Consider the following 19,686-nt stretch of genomic DNA (forward strand, 5'->3'; position numbering starts at 1 on the left):
TACAAAGGGCAGCTACTAGATGGGTATCAAGCTTAAGGAATCTATGCTACAAAGAAAGACTAGAAAAATTTAATCTACCAACACAACAAGAGAGGAGGAATAGAGGAGACATGACTATGCTATAATAAATGTATCTGAGGGCAAGAGAAAATAGACATAAATGTATATATAACCTATGGGGAAGCATCAGCAAGAGGACACTGCAAAAAACTGCATAAAGAGAGGCGATAAAGACATATGGAAATTCAGTTTCCCAAACAGGGCAACTGATCAGTGGAATACACTACCAAATGAAATAGTGTGTGCCAAAACTATTCATAAATTTAAGGATATGTATGATAAAAATTATTTAATACATGGGACAGTATGAGCATGACTCATTCCTGTAATGATATAATTAGGTAAGAACACACACACACACACACACACACACACACACACACACACACACAAATTAGCTTGGGTCTCTGGGACTTCATAACTCATGGAATTTCGTGGTAGGTGGGGGTGCTCACCATCCACTCACTCGATGTAGTGCTGCTCTCGGGTGTCTGCCCTTTTCTCTCCATCCTTCTTTCCTTCCATTATCTTCTTTCTTTCTTTCCTTCATTCCTTCCTTGTCCTTCTGCCTATGGGTGACTTTACACTCTCTCTTCTGTCTTTCTTTCCTTCATTCTTTCCTCTTCCTTCAGCCTGTGGGTGACTCTACACTGAGTGACAAGCCAAATGGTTTGGAAACCATTTACTACGCTGGGTGGTAACCATATAACCAGATTTTGGCGCCTGGTGGTTTAGTGGGTAATTATTGCGCTCCAATCGGATTGAGCCGGTGAAGGTTTATATCCAAGGGGTGGTTCGGGTTGATTGCTCATGTAATGCCACTCAGGGATGACTGAGGCTGGTCACTCTCATCTTAAATGTCGGGACCAACTGCCTAGCTCCAGGTTCCTACGCTCCCCATGGGGCAATGTAGGATTGGATGATGGATGGATGGATAAATTTTGCTAACGGTGTCTTACAATGTTCACCATTTCAAGACTGTTGCATTTGTCCAGCTTTTGTTTCAAGGTGACCACAATGTGTTAAGATTAGTTTGGACTTCAGGCTTCAGGGTTCAAATCTCTAGATATGACAACACAAGATAACAGAGAGAGTGCTTGTTTACTAACTGATGGCAGAAAGCTGACTGGTGATATGCGGAAGTATGTAAGGTGACTAAACTAGAGGAGGGGAAAGGGAGGGGAGAAGGAGTGGAAAGGGGATTAACTAGGAAACGACCTTTATTGGAAATGCCTTCTCTTCAGATCCCCTGACTTCACCCAGTCTCACGTGACTAACCCGTGTAGGGGTGGCCAATCAAAGTGGCACACACTGTTATATTATTTACATACTTGACAGTCTGTGAATTTTCCCATTTGTCTGATAATTCCAGTTACCTGGTAACCACATAATTTGGATTTGACTTTATCATGGTTTGAAAACAAAATAAGCTTACCTGAGGGATATAAATGGACCTGAGAACTGAGAGGTGGTGGGCACGATTGGGTTCTGGTGAGTCTGGCCGTAGCTCCCCACTTTCTTCTGCACCAGGCATATCCTGATCTTGATCATCCAGGGCAGAGTCAACCAGCCACCCTCCCTCAGGAAACAGCAACACATTGTATAGGTGGTCACATGCAGTCTGCAAACATGAAAACCATAAAACACATTACAAACTGTCAGATTAATGCACTGGACTATGGAAGCCTTGCTTAAGGCCCCTGCACCTCAAATAGATAATATGGGACTGGCTGTTACAATATAAAGTTAAGCAGAACAGACAACTTTGTATGGTATATATGCCAGATATTATAACAGCCAGTGATCAATGGTAACAGCAAATGCATTTTGAGCAAAATTCTAAACTCACAGCTTCCAAACTTTCACACCTAATGACATAACCTTCTACAAAGGGGAAAAGTAATGGCTAAGTCACTGCAACAGAGACCCGAAGTGTGCCATCATTTAACCCTGCCAACCATGTGCTGGTTCTAAACAAACATAGCAGACAATGCTGTGTGTTCCATACAACAAATTATGGGAATCAATGAGGAGAAGAAGCAAAAGCAAGCCTGAGGAAATTAAATCACCCAAGAGGTTCAGAGTGGCTTCATGGAATGTGGGAAGCTTGAAGGGTAGAGCAGGAAATGGTGGAGGCTATGAGCAGAAGGCAGGTAAATGTTGGCTCTGTACAAGAAACTAGGTACAGAGATGGAGGATCAGCCAGAAAGATTTCCTGCAGGGACTGCAGGTATAAGCTATTTTAGAAGGGAAGTGTAGATGGATGTGGTGGAGTGAGTGTGCTGGTTGTAGCAAAATGGGTGGAATGTGTCAGGCATGTAATAAGTGAATGAAAGGATTATAACATTGAAAATATTGTTCAACAAGCATACAATTTCATTTACATCGGTGTATGCTCCACAATCTGGCTTAGATGATGTGTGTGTGTGTGTGTGGGGGGGGGGATAGATTCAGGAACGACTTGATAAGTCCAGTAAGTGGTATGGGGGATGATGAGATTGTAGTTTTGGGAGGGGACTAACATGGTCATGTGGGTGATGCAGCTCAAGGTTGTGAAGGAGTACATGGGGGATGCACGTGTGCTATCAGGAATGTGGAAGGGGAAAGGATACTTGAACTTGGGGAGGCAATGAACACGACCGTGTGCAAAGTGCATTTTAAGAAAAGAATGATTAGGATGATTATGAATAAGGCTGAGGGAAACAATAGACAGACAGACCATTTCCTGGTCAGGAGGGCTGACAGGAGGTTGGTGAAGGATGTAAAAGTTATGGGGAGCACAGAGTGTGTGAAACAACACAAATTACTGATATGCAGTGGTAGGTGGGGACGCTCACCATCCACTCACTCGATGTAGTGCTGCTTTGGGTGTCTGCCCTTTCCTCTCTTCCATCCTTCCTCTTCTGTCTTTCTTTCCTTCACTCTTTCCTCTTTCTTCTGTTTATGGGTGACTTTATACTCCCTCTTCTATCTTTCTTTCCTTCATTCTTCCCTCTTCCTTCTGCCTATGGGTAACTCTACATTAAGTGACAAGCCAAATGGTTTCCTGTACACCAGGAAACCAATTACTAGACTAGGTGGTAACCATATAACCTAATTATGGCACTTGGTGGTTAGTGGGTAATTAAGGTGCTCCAATCAGATTGAACCTGTGTAGGTTTATATCCAACGGGCGGTTGGGGTTTATTGCTCACATAATGCCACTCAGGGATGAGTGAGGCTGGTCACTCTCATCTTAAATGTCAGGACCAACTTGCCTAGCCCCTGGTTCCTACGCTCCTCATGGCGCAACATAGGATTGGATGATGGATGGATGGATGGATGGATGGATGGATGGATGGATGGATGATGACACGGTGCACCTGGTAAAGAGGTGGAACTATGCACCTAGGAGAAAAATATAAAGCTGAAAATCCAAGCAGTAAGAGATACCTTCTACAGCAAAATGAGTAATGTTGTCACTGAACAGGAACCTGCTGAGAGAAGTGTTAATGAACTGTACAGAGCTCTCAACAACAATATTCTAAGAGTTACTGATTCAGTGTGAGGATGGACAAGAGGACCCGCAAGACATAAGGTAACATGGTGATGGCATGAGGGTGTGGATGCTGCAGTTAAGGAGAAAAGAAAGTTTTTTCTGGAATGGAAAAGGTGTGGTAACAGAGAGAAATATCTGGTTGTCAAGCACAAGGGCAGAAAGGAGGTAAACAAGGCAAACTCTGAGTCTGAGACTTCTACTTGATACCGTAACCTAAATAGCACTGAAAGGGAGAATATGGTATTTAAGGTGGCAAATCAGATGAAGAGGGAAAGCAGGGATATCTTAGGTGAGGAGCGTGTGAAGAATGATGAGGGAAAGGTTACGGTGGACGGTGAGGATATTAAGACATCTGGAAAGGACATTATAAACAACTGCTGAGTAAGGAGTTTGACTGGAACAGGAAAGGTTTGTCAGCTGATCCAGTGTTTGATCCTGGGCCTTTGATTCATGCTGCTACTGTGAGCACAGCAATATACAGGATGCATTTGGAGGAGGCAGCAGGCAATTTTGGGTTAACACCTGAAATGCTGAAGGCCTCAGGAAATACAGAAGTGGGGTTAGTTACTGATCTGATTAATACGATTCTATACAAATATGTTGTACCAGATGATTGGCTGAAGAGTGTGCTTGTAAATGTGTACAAGGCAAAGTGTGATGCCCTGAAAAGAGGAAATTATAGAGACATAAAACTTTTGAACCAGATAATGAACGTAATGGACAGAGTTCTTGAAGGTATGACTAAAGAGTGAATATTGATGAGATACTGCTTGGGTTTATCCCAAGCAAAGGGAGCACTGATGCCATATTCATGTTTGCCAGCTTCAGAGAAAGCTTTTGGCAGAGTCCCTATGGAGGTGGAGAAGTGGGTAATGAGAATGCATGAGATTAAGAAGTGATTGGTTAGAGTGATTATGGTTACGTATGAGTGTGTTCGCACCGAGGTGAGAGTTAAGGGATATTGAGTAATGGGTTTCCGTGAATGCTGGCGTGCATCAGGGGTCAGTCTCTAGTCCTTTACAGATTGTCATTGTGCTTCAAGCTCTCTCGTGTGACTTCAGAAATGGACTCCCATAGAAGATGTTGTATGCTGATGACTTGGTACTGATTGCAGTGAATGAAAAGGAGGCGGAGGAAAGATTTAGGAAGTGAAAAGATGGAATGGGGCACAAGGGTTTGAGAGTAAGTAAGGATAAAACAAAAGCAATCTACGGCTGATGGTAGTATTGTCAAAGCAGAGGGAGTGTGGCCAATGCAGTTTGCCACAAGAGTGTGGGAAGCAACTCCATCTTCTGTGGTATCTGTGAAACAGGGATGCATAAGAGATGGAGTGGTATTAGAGGCATACTGTGAGATTATGCTGATTACCTGTATTAGAGGCATACTGCGAGTTAATGCTGATTTCAGGTGTGCAATGTGTCAAGGAGACCATATATAGATTGTCATGCATAAAAGGACTGATTTTGCTGGTGAGTCTCTCAAATGTGTGGTTGAGTTTTGTTAGTTGTGGAACATGTGCTAGAGGTGGGGTGGGAGCTAGCTCTGTGGTTAGAGTAAGGAGTGGTTGAAGGAAGTTCAGGGTGCTGTTGCTTCTCCTGATATTGATACTGAAAGGGCTCTCCATCCATGCTAAGGGATCTTTGTACGCGACATATGTTAAAAGTGTAATGCTGCATGGTAGTGAGACCTGGGCAGCAATGGAAGGGGCTACTCATAGGCTCAAAAGTACAGGAATGACAATGATTAGATGGATGTGCAGTTAGTGAGTCCTTGAATGTGAGGGCTGGAGGGGCTAGGTTTATGACTGAAGAGTTAAGAGGAAGGATGGAACTGGAATGTATTGGTGCTGTGCTGAGGACGTGCAGATTGAGATGGTCTGGGCATGTGAAGAGGATGGAGGATGACATTTGGGAGCAGAAAATGAGAAGTGTGAATGCTGGGGGTATGGTTGGAAGAGGCAGACCGAAAAAGACCTGGGACAAGGTCATCGAGTGTGACCTCAGGGATAAGGAACTGAATAAGAAGGCTGCCTAAGATTGCGCAGTGTGGAAAGCCACCACTGGGTGACCAAGGCTGATGCATGTTGGCATGTTGGAGCCTTTACAAACAATGCAAACTGTGGTAAAATGTGTGAATGTGAAGTGTTGGACCTGTTTGCAATTTTAGTTGCTTGCATTAATACTGTGTCAATGTTGTGTGTGTGAAGAAATGTGTGCATTTCTGTGGTCTTTCTGTTGATGCCATTGATGTCTGCGGTAACTGTAAGATCTTTATCGTGTGTTTCTTGTTTCTGCACATGCAGGGTCTTCTGTGTGTGTGTGTGTGTGTGTGTGTGTGTGCACACGCACACGGGCTACAGCCACCATGTCCCTCACATGGTGTGGTATTTGTGTGATGGCAAGCCTGGGCACCTGAGATGCAACCACCTTTTACAGAAGCTGCACTCACGTATCTCTGACTCTGGGCAAAGGCTTAGCAATCCATTTCCTAAGGACCAACAGTCCTTCTGTGTACCACACACCTACACCTGCATATCCCCACTTCATCACTAACACTCACTATCCACAATGAATACATGCTGGGGCTGTCTCATACAGGAAGGTGTACTAGTATTAACAGGGATGCTTTGATAACATGTTGGTGGGTCTTACGGTAGACAAGAAGCCCACTTTATGAATTTCAGTTTCTTAAATTGCTCCCTCCTCAAGCAAAGAACTGAACTCCCATTTATGATTAGGAGAGCAGACCATCTCTCTACTGATTTAGCCACCACCTGTCATAGTCTGTGTGTGATTTCCTTGTTGTATTTGCGGCATATGTTTCTGTGTGCACAAGGGTTGAGCTCAATGTCTCTGACTAAGAAGAATAAAAAAGGGACTGGAAGGCTGCAGAATCTGAAGGTCCTCAACTGGAAAAACTGCAGAATGTATCTCTGCAACATAGCTTTGTACCATCTCAGCAGTCCACCATCCTCCCTTTCGGGAGGAGAGGGAAGGGTGAGGACCTTTTGTGGGTCCAGCTGAGTCTTCACTCAGGCTGGGATATCTCTTCTTAAGGATAAGGGCCTCCATCCCATCACCATGGGAAGGCAGCCCTCCAGCATCTCCAAATCATTATACAGAAAAATTGTGGCCACCAAAGGAGATTTCAGTATTCATTCAATTATAGGTCAAATAAATGTTATAACAAATAAAAACTCTCACACTCACTTAACAATCTATGACAAGCTTAATATACTAGTAGTCTCCATTTATAAAAGCATATCTGACACCTAAAGAAGTTGACAAATGCAATGACTTAAAATAAATATCACTGTAAATTTCCAATTTTTCCTACTTACTTTGGTAATCAGTTTTAAAGCCTGATTCCAGCGCTCCAGCTCTCCCTTATACTGCTGTTCTGCCTGCTCATAAGCCACCTGATGAGCAAATCCTGAACCTGGGGCAGGCTTTTTGGGAGCAGAGGGCCTTTTTTGGTGAAAGTGATCAAACCAGTCTGTGAATGAGTCTTGTGCATCCTGGAAAAAGACGCTAAGTTTAGTACAGTGGTGATGTTGCAAGGGTGCGGAAACTGCCATTAAAGAGGAGAGAAGACATTCTGGAATTGAGAACGGGTAGCAACAGAAAGGAATACTTAACAGTTAGGTGTAAAGCTCAATAAAAGGTATATTCTGAGTCTCAGAGACTTACTGGAGAGCCTAAATGGTGCTGAAAGGAGAAATGTGGTACTAAAGGTGGCTCAACAGATCTATCTATCTATCTATAGCCCGACGCCCTAATCCCGCAAAGGGTGGCCGCAGACAAAACGCCTCCAAGTCCCTCTGTCACCCACCATTTGACTCCCCTCCCGCCAACTCACCCCCCCCTCCCTCATATACCTCTCAACTCCATCCCTCCACCTCATCCTCGGTCTACCCCTCCCTCTCCCTCCCTCCACCTCACCTACATACACCCTCTTAGTCAGTCTTTCATTCTCCATTCTCTCCACATGTCCAAACCACCTCAGTGTATTTCTCCTAATCTTTTCAACCACATCCACATCTACCCCACAACGTTCCTTCACTTCTTCATTCGTCAACCTGTCCCTCCATGTCACTCCACATGCTCCTCTCAAGTAACTCATTTCCACTGCTCTCACTCTTGACTTGTTCCCCTCTTGCAAGGTCCACGCCTCGCTTCCATACGTCAGGGTAGGGATCACAATACTATCATGCAGTGACTTCTTAACTTCCATACTCACCTCCCTATTTCTCATCACTGCTTTCAGTGTACCAACAACCTTTCTTCCCTGCTGTACCCTTTCACGTACTTCATCCCCCAAAGTTCCATCCTTACTCATCACACTACCCAAGTACTTGAATGCACTCACATTCTCCATATCCTCACCATCCAACCTCACTGCACACTCTGTGACTTCATTCCTCTCAAACACCATAACTTTACTTTTGTTTACATTAACTTTCAGCTTCCTCCTCCTACACACTGTCCCAAATTCATTCACCAAACCTTGCAACTCCCATTCATCTTCACTCAACAATACTGTATCATCAGCAAACAGCAACACCGGAAGCTTCCAAATCTCACCCTCATTCATTAGGGCAACCCCCACATCCACTGCCCTACCTTGCACCTCCTTTACAACCCCATCCATATATATATTAAACAGCCATGGAGACATCACACACCCCTGTTTCAGTCCCACATTGAGATCAAAGAACTCACTCAGCTCACCATCCACTCACACCGTAGCCCTAGCTCCCTCGGGCATACTCTTCACAGCACTCAACAATTTCCCCTCCACTCCATATATTCTTAATACCTTCCACATACCTTGCCTATCTATTCTGTCATAAGCTTTCTCAACAGATAATGAGGGAAAACAGCAATAATCATAGATGAGCAATGATATGGGAAGGGTTGCAGTGTATAGTAAGGATCTTCTGATGCTTGGAGAAAGCATTACAACCTGTTACTGAATGAGAGATCTGACTGAAACAGGGAAACTTTGGAGATGGCAGATTCAGCAATTGATCCCTGACCTTTGGTTGATACTGGTACTGTGGGCTAAAGGTCTGATATTGGTACTGTGGACAGGGCAATCAACAGTATGCATAAGGGGATGGAGCCAGGTGTGAGTCAGTTGACTGCTGAAATACTGAATGCCTTTGAAGATAAAGGAGTGGGTTTGGTTACAGATTTGATAAATTCTATTTTATATGAATGTGTTGCTCCAGAGGACTGGCTGATGTGTCACTGTATATGTGCATGAGGGTGATGCTCTGGAAAGCTGAAATTATAGGGACATCTTTGTGACACTCTAGAGCACTCACCATCCATTCACTCAATGTAATGCTGCTCTCAGGTGACCACCCTTTCCTCTCTTCCTTCCTTCATCTACTGTCTTTCTTTCCTTCATTCTTTCTTCTTCCTTCTGTTTATGGGTGACTCTACACTGGGTGGCAAGCCAAATGATTTCCTGTACACCAAGAAACCATTTACAATGCTGGGTGGTAACCATATAACCAAATTATGGTGCCTGGTGGTTTAGTGCATAACTAAGGCACTCCAATTGGATTGAGCTGGTGCAGGTTTATATCCAAGGGATGGTTGGGGTTTATTGCTCACGTAATGCCACTCAGGGATGAGAGGCTGGTCACTCTCATCTTAAATGTCAGGACTAACTTGCCTAGCCCTGGTTTCCTACACTCCTCATGAAGCAACACAAGAATTAGATGGTGCCTGAATGAACAAAGGAATGATAAAGTTTTTGACACAGATAATTAAGTTCATGAAGAAAGTCCTGGAAATTATAACAAAAACAGTGAATACTGATGACGTATAGTTAGGGGCTTATACCAACCAAAGGGACCACTGATGCAATATGAATTGTCCTATAGTTTCAGGAAAAATATACAAGGAGAATAAGAGAGCTGTATTCCGTTTTGGCTGATTTGGAAAAGAAGACAGAGTCCCTAGGGAGGTCATGATGTGGGCAATGAGACAGCTTGAGATTAAGAAGTGGACAGACAGAATGGCTATGGCAATGTATGAGGGTTTTCACACCCATCAGTTTGAGTGATAAGTTTTCCATGAATGCTGGTGTGCATCAGGGGTAAGTTTTAAGTTCTTTTTCATTAATTTTGGTGCTAGCTCTCTTACATGACTTCTGAACTGGACCCCCATGGGGGGTGTTGCATGCTGGTGACTTGGTGCTCATCACAGAAAATGAGAGGGTGACGGAGGAAAGATTTAGGAAGTGGAGAGAGGAAATGGAGTACAAACGTTTGACAGTAAATGCATGTAAAATAAGTGATGAAATCCAGGTCAGGTAACAGTAGTCAAGCCAAAGGGAGTGTGGCCATGAGCATCTTGCCACAAATGTGTGGGACATAACTCATCTTCTGCAGTGTTTGTAATGAGTGAATGCAAAAGAGATGTAGTGGCATCAGAAGTAGGCTCCAAAATAATGCTGATTTTATGTGTGTAGTATGTAAAGGAGAACATACAAATCTTTCTGGAGAGTCTCCTCAGAGTGTGAGTGAAGGAGTCTGTATTTGGGGTACATAATATCTGCTAGAGGTGAGACATGCTTGCTTGGTGGTGAGAGTAAGGAGTGGTTGGAAGAAGTTCAGTGGTCCCTCCTGACACTGAGAAAGCTCTCACTCTGTGCTAAGGGAACCTTGTATGAAGCATTTATTAGGGCTGTGATACAGTCAGACTAGAGCACTGAAGAAGGAGGACATTCGTAGGCTCAAACATATAAAGATGAGGAGGATTAGGCGGATGTGTTGTTTGTCCTTGAATGCCTGGCCTGGAAGGGGGTGGGGGGGGATGGATTGCAAATAAAGGGTTGAGGGGGAGAATAGGACTATGATAGTTCTATGATGAGAAAGGGTAGACTGAGTTGGTTTAGCCATGTGGGGATGATGGAGGATAACAACAGGGGCAGAGGTCAAAAGGGTAGAGTTGCGAGAGACCGGCTGAAAAAACCTGGGACAAGGTCACACTATGTGACCTCTGGGATAAGGGACTAAAAAGAGACTGCTTGAGATCAAACAGCGTGCAGAGCTGCCATTAGGTGTCCAAGGCTGATGCAAGAGTGCAAGAAGGGGCCTTTCTAAACAAATGAATGAATGAAATGTGAAAACTCAAAATATTAATACAGTACAATCCCAGTTAACCGGGAAACTGGGGGAATTTACCTTCTCAGTTACCAATGTTCCCGGATATCTGATATACTGTACTCTTATACATAGGCTATATCACTGCAGTATATGCAATACCACTCATAACCAGGGCCACACAAACAATTCCATTTGAAATATAACCTGCTCTTAAACACACCCCACAGACGTAACACACATGACCACAATGTCTTGCAGTAGTGCAAATTGCACTAATTTTATTCGTCATACATGGAAAAACAAACTAAAGAAATAAATCTTCAGCATTTATTTGTGAACTGATGATTTGGAAAAGTGTTGCACCGTAGAATTATCACCAACTCCCTCGCTCGCAGTTGTGTACACAGTTGTGGCCAGCCAATTTATTTCTCACCTGACCATCATCACTCCACCTCTCAATCACCACTCAGCTGTTTTGCAGATCTATCTATCTGTCTATTGCCAGATGCCATAATCCCATAAGGGGTGGCCATTAACTTTGAGTTACTTGTTTTACAGGGTGGGGCACTAACCCTCCACCAACCCACTGGTTGACACATAGGATTTGGTTATATGGTTACCACCCAGCATTGTAAATGGTTTCTTGGCTTAGGGGAAACCATTTGGCTTGTCACTCAATGTAAAAGCCACCAGTAAATGAAAGAAAAGCAATAAGAAGTGACAGGAAAGATGGGAGAAATAGGAAGAGAGGAAGGCAGGCACAGAAAAAAAAAAAAAAAATGATAAAGGCTAAGGAAGAAGTAGGTAGCACTACATCAAGTGAGTGGATGATGGTTTCCATCACCTACCACATTGTTTTGCAGATACAGTAATACAGTAAATACATACAAATTGCAATCACAGTAATTTTATCCAACAAAGCAAACCTTCATTTCCATCAGCTATATTTTATCTTCTCTGCCAGTGAAAATGTGTTTAGGATGAATTTATACATCATCCTAGAATACATACGCACTGGCTGAGAAGATAAAATCTACCAGATAGAATTGACAGTCTGCTTTGTTGGAGAAAATTACTGTGCTTGCAATTCATACGTATTTATTAAATCATCTGTAAAACAGCTGTGGCAAGTAAGGGGTGGAGTGACAGCAGTCACGTGAGAAATAAATTGGTGGGTCATGGCTGTACACAACTGTGAGCATGGAAGTTGCAATAATTCTACTGTACAACACTAATTTCCAAATCATCAGGTCAACCAATAAATGCCCAAGACTTATTTCATTACTTTATTTTTCCATGTTTTTTTTTAAATAAAATAATAAAATTCAACAGAATGGACTTGCCAAGATAGTGTAAGATATTGCAAGCTAACTGGTAGTCAGAGTTGGTTCATTAGGCACAAAACCATATGGGTACAACACAATTTCAGCCACTGAAGAGCATGCCTATTTTTCAATGAATTTAATTGTCCTGCTCTTCACAAAAAACTCCATAAGCCTGGGACTTGATACAGTAAAAAAATTGTGGAATTTCCTACATTAAATTCAATTATCAGTGTCTTATAATGTTCACCATTTTCAAATTCACTGCTTATGTCCAGCTTCTGTTTCAAGGTGAACACATTGGGCTTATGATTAGTTTGCATTTTAGGAATCATGGAGTGCAGAAATCACTGTCATCATATGACAATATAAAAGCAAGAGTGTTTATTTACTGCAGTAAGCAGACTGGTGATTTCTAGAGGTATGGAGGGTGAATGAATTAGAGAGGAAAAAGTAAGGAGGAGGGTTGGGAGGAGTAGTAACTAGGAAATGACCCTGATCGGATATGCCTTCACTTCACATCGCCCAACTTACCCAGTCTCATGTGACACGTGACTATCCCATGCAGGGGCAGTCATTTAAAGTAACACACATTTATACATATTTCCCAGTCTGTGAACATTCCAGACTGTCTGATAATCCTGGTTAGCTGGATACTGAATATCTGGGACTGTACTGTACGTTAAAGATATAGCATCTACCAGAAACACATACGATATTTCACGGCATATTAGATGCCACAGTGGGAAAGATGCACCTTAATTCTGGAAGGGCAGTTCTGAGCAAAAAAGTATGTCTCAGCCAAGACTACAGAAAGGCTGCTTGAGATGAATATTTTTCACTCAAATACACACTCACCTTTAAGAATCTCTATTCAGTACTGTATACCTGTCTTTGGTTTCTTTATTTTTATGTCAAGGAAGGGTAGAAAACAAACAAACAACCTCCTCCTTTCAAAATGCTACTTCGTTCTATGACACCATCTTAATAACTTTATGAAGTCCACCTTTCAGAATCTCTATTCAGTATTGTGTATGTCTTTGGTTTCTATATTTTTATGTAAAAGAGGGGTACAAGACAAGAAAAACAAACAACCCAGTCCTTACAAAAAGTTACTTCGTACCATGACGCCATCTTAACACTATGTTTATGAAGTCCAAACTGTCCAATTCCTTTTGTATAATAATTTGAGACTTAACCCCTTAAGATCGCAATTGTTTCAGGCAGGGTACCTCCCACAACCGCAATTCAGGGGTTTTTTGGCGACTTTCACCAAGGGCAAATTGACTGTATTCTGGCTAAAGAGGAAGAATTTACACACCTGACAATGCAAACCGTACCCCCATAGGCCTAATGGTTACTGCACAATTACGTGTCAAAGTTCAAAAAAAGTTTATGATAGTTACCCCTCGAAAACTATCAAAAACATGAAAATTTTGATAATTACCTATTTTTCTTATTCAAACAGGTCATTTCAAAGTGTTTTGTCACACCAACCATGAGAACAGGTGTATGTACGGGTGAGGAGATTACTACACCGTGGGGAGATAAAATAGGCTGTGGAGAGTAAGCCTATAGGTATGGGGATTGGAAATAACCAGCTTTTTGCATGAAAAGAAAGCACTTCATTGTGTTCTGTAACATCTACCGTGAAAACAGGTGTGTATGTAGGTGTGGGGAGATAACTAGTATGGGGAGTAGGCCTACAAGGCCTTGGTGGTGCTTGGGGAGAAAAATTTTGGGAACAACCAAATTCTCTTGTGGAAACCCTCTATTTTAATGGGATTTGTCATACCAGCCATAAAAACAGGTGTGTATGTAGGTGTGGGGAGATAAAACAGGTGTGAGGAGTAGCCCTACAAGGCCTCATAGTCATTCCAAACTAACACAGACGCATACAAATGTTTATAACCATCATGGACATCAAAATAAAGTTGAATAATGCTATAAATGCATGCATAAGAAAGAAAAAAAAAAGAAAAAATTTGTTTCCAATTTCTTTTTACTGTCCCAACTTCTCATTACACATTTATCACACCATTACAATTATCACATTATCATTACACTTCATAACACTTATCATTACAGTTTCAGCAAGAACCAAATTCTCTTGTGGAAACTCTCCATTTCATTGGGATTTATCACACCAGCCATGAAAACAGGTGTGTTTGTATGTGTGGGGAGATGAAACAGGTGCAGGGAGTAGCCCTACAAGGCCTCATCGTCTTTCGATAACTAACACAGATGGACACTACTCAAGAGGTGCTAATCTGGGCAGGTAGGGAGAATGAGAAAAAATAAATAAATAAGATGCGTTGTATGTAGTACGACATACAGCATTCTCCAACAAACTATGTACAGAAACTGGTAGGTACAAAGTAAGAAATGAACAGAGTGAGGTGTAAAAATTTGGGAAGAAGTAGAAATAATATGAAACAGGTACGTACATCAAGCCTGACACTCAGGGGCCTGTTGGAGGTTGGAAGGGTAGTGAGGGACAAGGAAGGAGAGATAGGGTGGGGTTTGGGGGACGAGGTTAGCAGGGAGGAAGGAGGGGCAAGAGTGGGTGGGAAGGGACGCAGGTTGTTGTGGGAGGAGAGATGCAGTTGCGTGGAGGGATGGGAGAGTGATGGGGGACAAGGAGGGGGTGAGGGAGTGGAGTAGAGGGTGGCATGGAGGCGGCTGAGAAGGGGGTGCCCCCCCACTGCCCGGGTTGGTCTGATCCCCCCCTCACGCCACATCAAGGGCGAATTCTCATTGGCCTGAAGCCATGTACGTCATAATCAGGGTGGAGCAAGCTCTCTGCAGTTTTCTACAGGCCGTGTTCAATTGATGCGATTAGGCATTTTGGCATAAAACTCAAATCGCATCAACTGATGTGATTAGGACTTAAGGGGTTAATGTTCACCTTCATTAAAGTCCCGGTACAATAAATATGTAACAGTATAAAGAGATAAGTATTATTTTTCAAGAAAAGAACTTAAAACCATTACCTATCTATCCATCTATCTATTGCAAGACACTTTAATCCCGTAAGGGATGGCCACAAAAAAATCGCCTCCATGTCGCTCTGTCCCCTGCCATTTCACTGCCCTGCTCCCACCTCACACCCCTCTCTCTCATATACCTCTCCACTCCATCCTTCCATTTCACCCTTGGCCTCCCCCTCCCTCTCCTCCCCTCCACCTCACTCAAATACACTCTCCTCGTCAGTCTCTCACTCTCCATCCTCTCCACACGGCCAAACCACCTCAGTGTGTTTCTCCTAGCGCTTCCTATCACATCCACATCCACACCACAATGCTCCATCACTTCCTCATTTGTCAGCCGGTCTCTCCATGTGACTCCACATGCTCCTCTTAAATAACATTTCCACTGCTCTCACTCTTGACTTCTGTCCTTCCAACAAAGTCCAAGCTTCACTTCCATATGTTAGAGTTGGTATCACATTACTGTCAGGTAGTAGCTTTTTCACTTCCTTGCTCACCTTCCTGTTTCTTATCTAAACTTCCATCCTTACTCTTCACACTACCCAAGTACTTAAATGCACTCACATTCTCCAGTTCCTCCCCATCCAATCTCACTGTGCATTCACTGACTTCACTTCTCTCGGAGACCATCACTTTACTCTTTCCTGCATTCACCTTTAGATTCCATTTCTTACACACTCTCCCAAACTCATCCACCAAGCGTTGCAGCTCCTCTTTGTCTTCACTTAACAACACAGTATCATCTGCAAACAACAGTACAGGGAGTTTCCAAACACTGCCCTCTCTCACTAGGGCTGCTCCAACATCCACTGCCCTACCTTGTATCTCTTTTATAACCCCTTTCATGTACAGATTGAACAACCATGGAGACATGACACATCCTCGTTTCAAGCCAACCTTCAAAAAGAAAAATTCACTCAGTTCACTAACCACATGCACGGCAGCCTTAGCACCCTCATACATACTCTTCACAGCCTTCAACAACTTCCCATCTACTCCATATATTCTTAATACTTTCCATAATCCATGTCTATCCACCCTGTCATATGCTTTCTCCAAATCCATAAAGGCTGCATACAACTTCTTTCCCTTCTCTAGAAATTTTTCCACTAAAGCTCTAAGAATGAATATCTGATCTACACAACCTCTTCCCTTCTCCAACCAATTCCTCTGTTATTTCTCTAACTCTGTCAATAAGTATCCTACCATATACTTTTCCTATTGCACTGAGAAGGCAAATGCCCTTATGATTACCACACACTTCTTTTCCACCTTTTCCTTTGTACAGAGGAATAATTATACCTGACTTCCAATCCTCTGGGACTCTATCTTCCTCCCAGCCAATCTGCACATCTTCCACATCCATTCTATTACTATCTCTCCCCAATGCTTTAGCATTTCACAACACACTCCATCAATTCCTGGGGCTTTCCCCACTTTAACTTTCTTCACTGCTTCCACAACTTCCATCCTACTGATTTCTTCCTCTCTTCTCACATCCCTCCTTCTCCCAGCCACTTATACTTGCATTACTTTCATGCTCTATGTTCAACAATTGATTAAAGTGTTCTCTCCATCTGCTCACTTTTTCTCCCTTCTCCACTAGTAATCTACCACTTTTATCTTTCACTCTCCAACTAACGTCTTTGGGACCCTGTCTAACTCTCTTTACCTCTTTTCAGGATATTTTCTTACATTCCCTCCACTTTACACTCAAATTCCTTCCAAATTCCTCACCTACTCTCTTCTTACTTCCCCTTACTAATCTTTTCACCTCTCTCTTCCTTTCTACATATAACTCTCTCTTCCGTCTCACAACTTCTTTGACGCCCTGTTTCTCATCCACTCACTATATACTTTCTTCTTTTGTGCCACAGCCTCTCTCATCTCTTTAGTCCACCATGCTGTTCCCTGCATCCCTTTTCATCTTCTCTTCACTCCACACAACACCTCACATGCTGCACAGATAATATCTTGCACACACCTTCCACGTCCCCCATCTGCTCCAATCTATATTTATGCAATTGCTCCTCCACTTCCCTCCTATATTCTGCCTTTTTTCCATCCTCTTGTAACATTTCTACCCTCCTTGTAAGAACTACTTCCTCCTGTCCTTCCCTTCTCCTATTTCTCCATTTTGTTTGGACACTGATTCTGACCACTACCAAGTGGTGGTCCAAAAGTCCACTCCCCCAACCTCTATATACTCTTGCATTTTGCATCCATTACACATCTCATCCTTTCACCCACACACATAATCAATCATTGCCTTCCATTCATTCAGTTCACCATCCAACAACAAAACTCAATAAAACCTGTTCTTTCATTCATTTAAGAAAATATATAAGCCATTAAATGTAGGAATGCACTTGATCTCCAAATCAAATGCCTGCATGTACTGTATATTACAATCACAGACAACACAAACAGATTTTCAAAAATCAGTTACTGGGGGCACTCACTATCCACTCACTCGATGTAGTGCTGCTCTCGAGTGTCTGCCCTTTCCTCTCCTCCATCCATCTTTCCTTCCATCTTCTTCTGTCTTTCTTTCCTTCATTCTTTCCTCTTCCTTCTGCCTGTGGGTGACTCTACACTGAGTGACAAGCGAAACAGTTTCCAGTACACCAGGAAACCATTTACTGTGCTGGGCGGTAACCATATAACCAAATTTTGGCACCTGGTGGTTTAGTGGGTAATTACGGCGCTCCAATCAGATTGAGCCAGTGAAGGTTTATATCCAAGGGGTGGTTGGGGGTTTAGTGCTCACGTGATGGCACTCAGAGATGAGTGAGGCTGGTCACTCTCATCTTAAATGTCAGACCAAATTGCCTAGCCCCAGGCTCCTATGCTCCTCATGGGACAATGTAGGACTGGATGATGAATGAATGAATGATGAATTACAAGGAACATTTATAGCATTTTATTTATCCTAAAAGTACCCCGTACTAGTCAGATTCATGCCCCACACCTCCGGCATTGTGGTATTTTCCCACATTCAATCTCGGATCAGTGTGAAGTGAGACTATTGTATCTTGCTCCTGATGTCTCATTACCTACACACAACACATTCACTTCCTAAACTGAAAACATGTCCTTAAACAAACCAAATGAAATATGACACAAGTCTTTTCTCCTCGCACACATGCTCCTGAACACGACTTCGTTGCCAGTACTAATGATACACTCACTAACCACTGAATACTTCCAATAATAATAAAATAAATGTAGCACTTGCATATACACACTAAACAAAAAGCAAATTAAAATGTTTTACAACTGACGTTCAATATGGCAAGACTGTGGGGAACAAGATGTACAGCTGTCTCTAACCTCTTCTCAATAACACTCCCTCACTGACAGTGCTGTTTGCCTTGCAACATCAAAAGTTAAAAAAGGGCAAGAGTGAGGCACGGGGCAAACAGGATCAATCACTCTGATCAGCAGTGAGGCAGAGGGTGAATGGGATCGATTGCTCTTACTGCTTTGTCAGCTGTGAATACAACAAAAATTGCGGATGCTGCTATGAATGCCCATCTGGCACTGCTAATTTCAAATACTGTATTGTATTAAGTATCTACCCAGAAAATTTTATCCCATTTTCATAACATAGTACTGTACTGTAAATGGCTGATCCCTGATCCATCACTGTTAAAGTACATCAGTCACGGCTGAAAAACACAGTGTAGCTGTTATTGCAGGTAGTACTGTTTAATGTTACAATTGTTTTTCCTGTTTCTCTCTACCAGTAATATAAGACTGTTTCCTTTTACAATACTCTTGTCTTCAATGAAACAAAATACCAAAGAAGCTAGCCTAACAAGGGTGATCGATCTTCCATCCATCCATCGTCCAATCCTACCTTGCCTCATGAGAAGCGTAGGAGCCTGGGGCTATGCAGTTGGTCCCAACATTTAAGATGAGAGTGACCAGCTTCACTCATCCCTGAGTGGCATTACATGAGCAATGCACCCCAACCATCCCTTGGATATAAACCTTCACAGGCTCAATCCGAATGGAGCGCAATAATTACCCACTAAACCACCAGGTACCAAAATTTGGTTATATGGTTACCATCCAGTGTACGAAATGGTTTCCTGGTGTACAAGAAACCATTTGGCTTGTCACTCAGTGTAGAGTCACCCACAGGCAGACGGAAGAGGAAAGAATGAAGGAAAGAAAGACAGAAGAGGGAGTGTAAAGTTACATGTAGGCAGAAGGACAAGGAAAGAATGAAGGAAAAGAAGACAGAAGAGGATGGAAGGAAAGAAGGATGGAGGAGAGGAAAGGGCAGACACCCGACAGTAGCACTACATCGAATGAGTGGATGGTGAGCGCCCCGACAAACGTCTTTTATAATGACTCAGCAGTCTCGCAAGCCAATCTCTCTCCAATATGACTACCTTGCTAGTTAGTGAGTGGATGGCAAGTGAAGTGACCATGACTGCCTTTCAGAAGGTTAGCGGGCAGTTCACCAGTGATCATGTTAACTTCTGAGAGTAGGGTGAACACTTGGCGCTAAATTGCTACATTGCTAAACCGCTAAAATGCTGTAATTTCAGGTAGTATTGATTAATGTTGCAGCTGTGTTTCCTGTTTTTCACTAACAGTAATATATGACTGTTTCCTTCTATGATATTCTTGTCTCGAATG

General features: G+C 42.8%; 1 protein-coding gene across 1 annotated transcript in view; it reads right to left on the minus strand.

Moving 5' to 3' along the window:
• Positions 1-19,686, minus strand: part of Nup107 (nuclear pore complex protein Nup107) — a 399,651-nt gene that overhangs the window by 70,492 nt on the left and 309,473 nt on the right. The window contains exons 15-16 of the mRNA XM_080276587.1: positions 6,939-7,115; positions 1,496-1,681 (exon numbers count right to left, since the gene is read on the minus strand). Coding sequence (XP_080132713.1) covers positions 1,496-1,681; positions 6,939-7,115 — 363 coding nt within the window. The remainder of the gene's footprint in view (positions 1-1,495; positions 1,682-6,938; positions 7,116-19,686) is intronic.

This window comes from Coenobita brevimanus, chromosome 65 (genome assembly GCF_032717465.1).
Source record: "Coenobita brevimanus isolate Jiangsu-jjx chromosome 65, ASM3271746v2, whole genome shotgun sequence".
Lineage (NCBI taxonomy): Eukaryota > Metazoa > Arthropoda > Malacostraca > Decapoda > Coenobitidae > Coenobita > Coenobita brevimanus.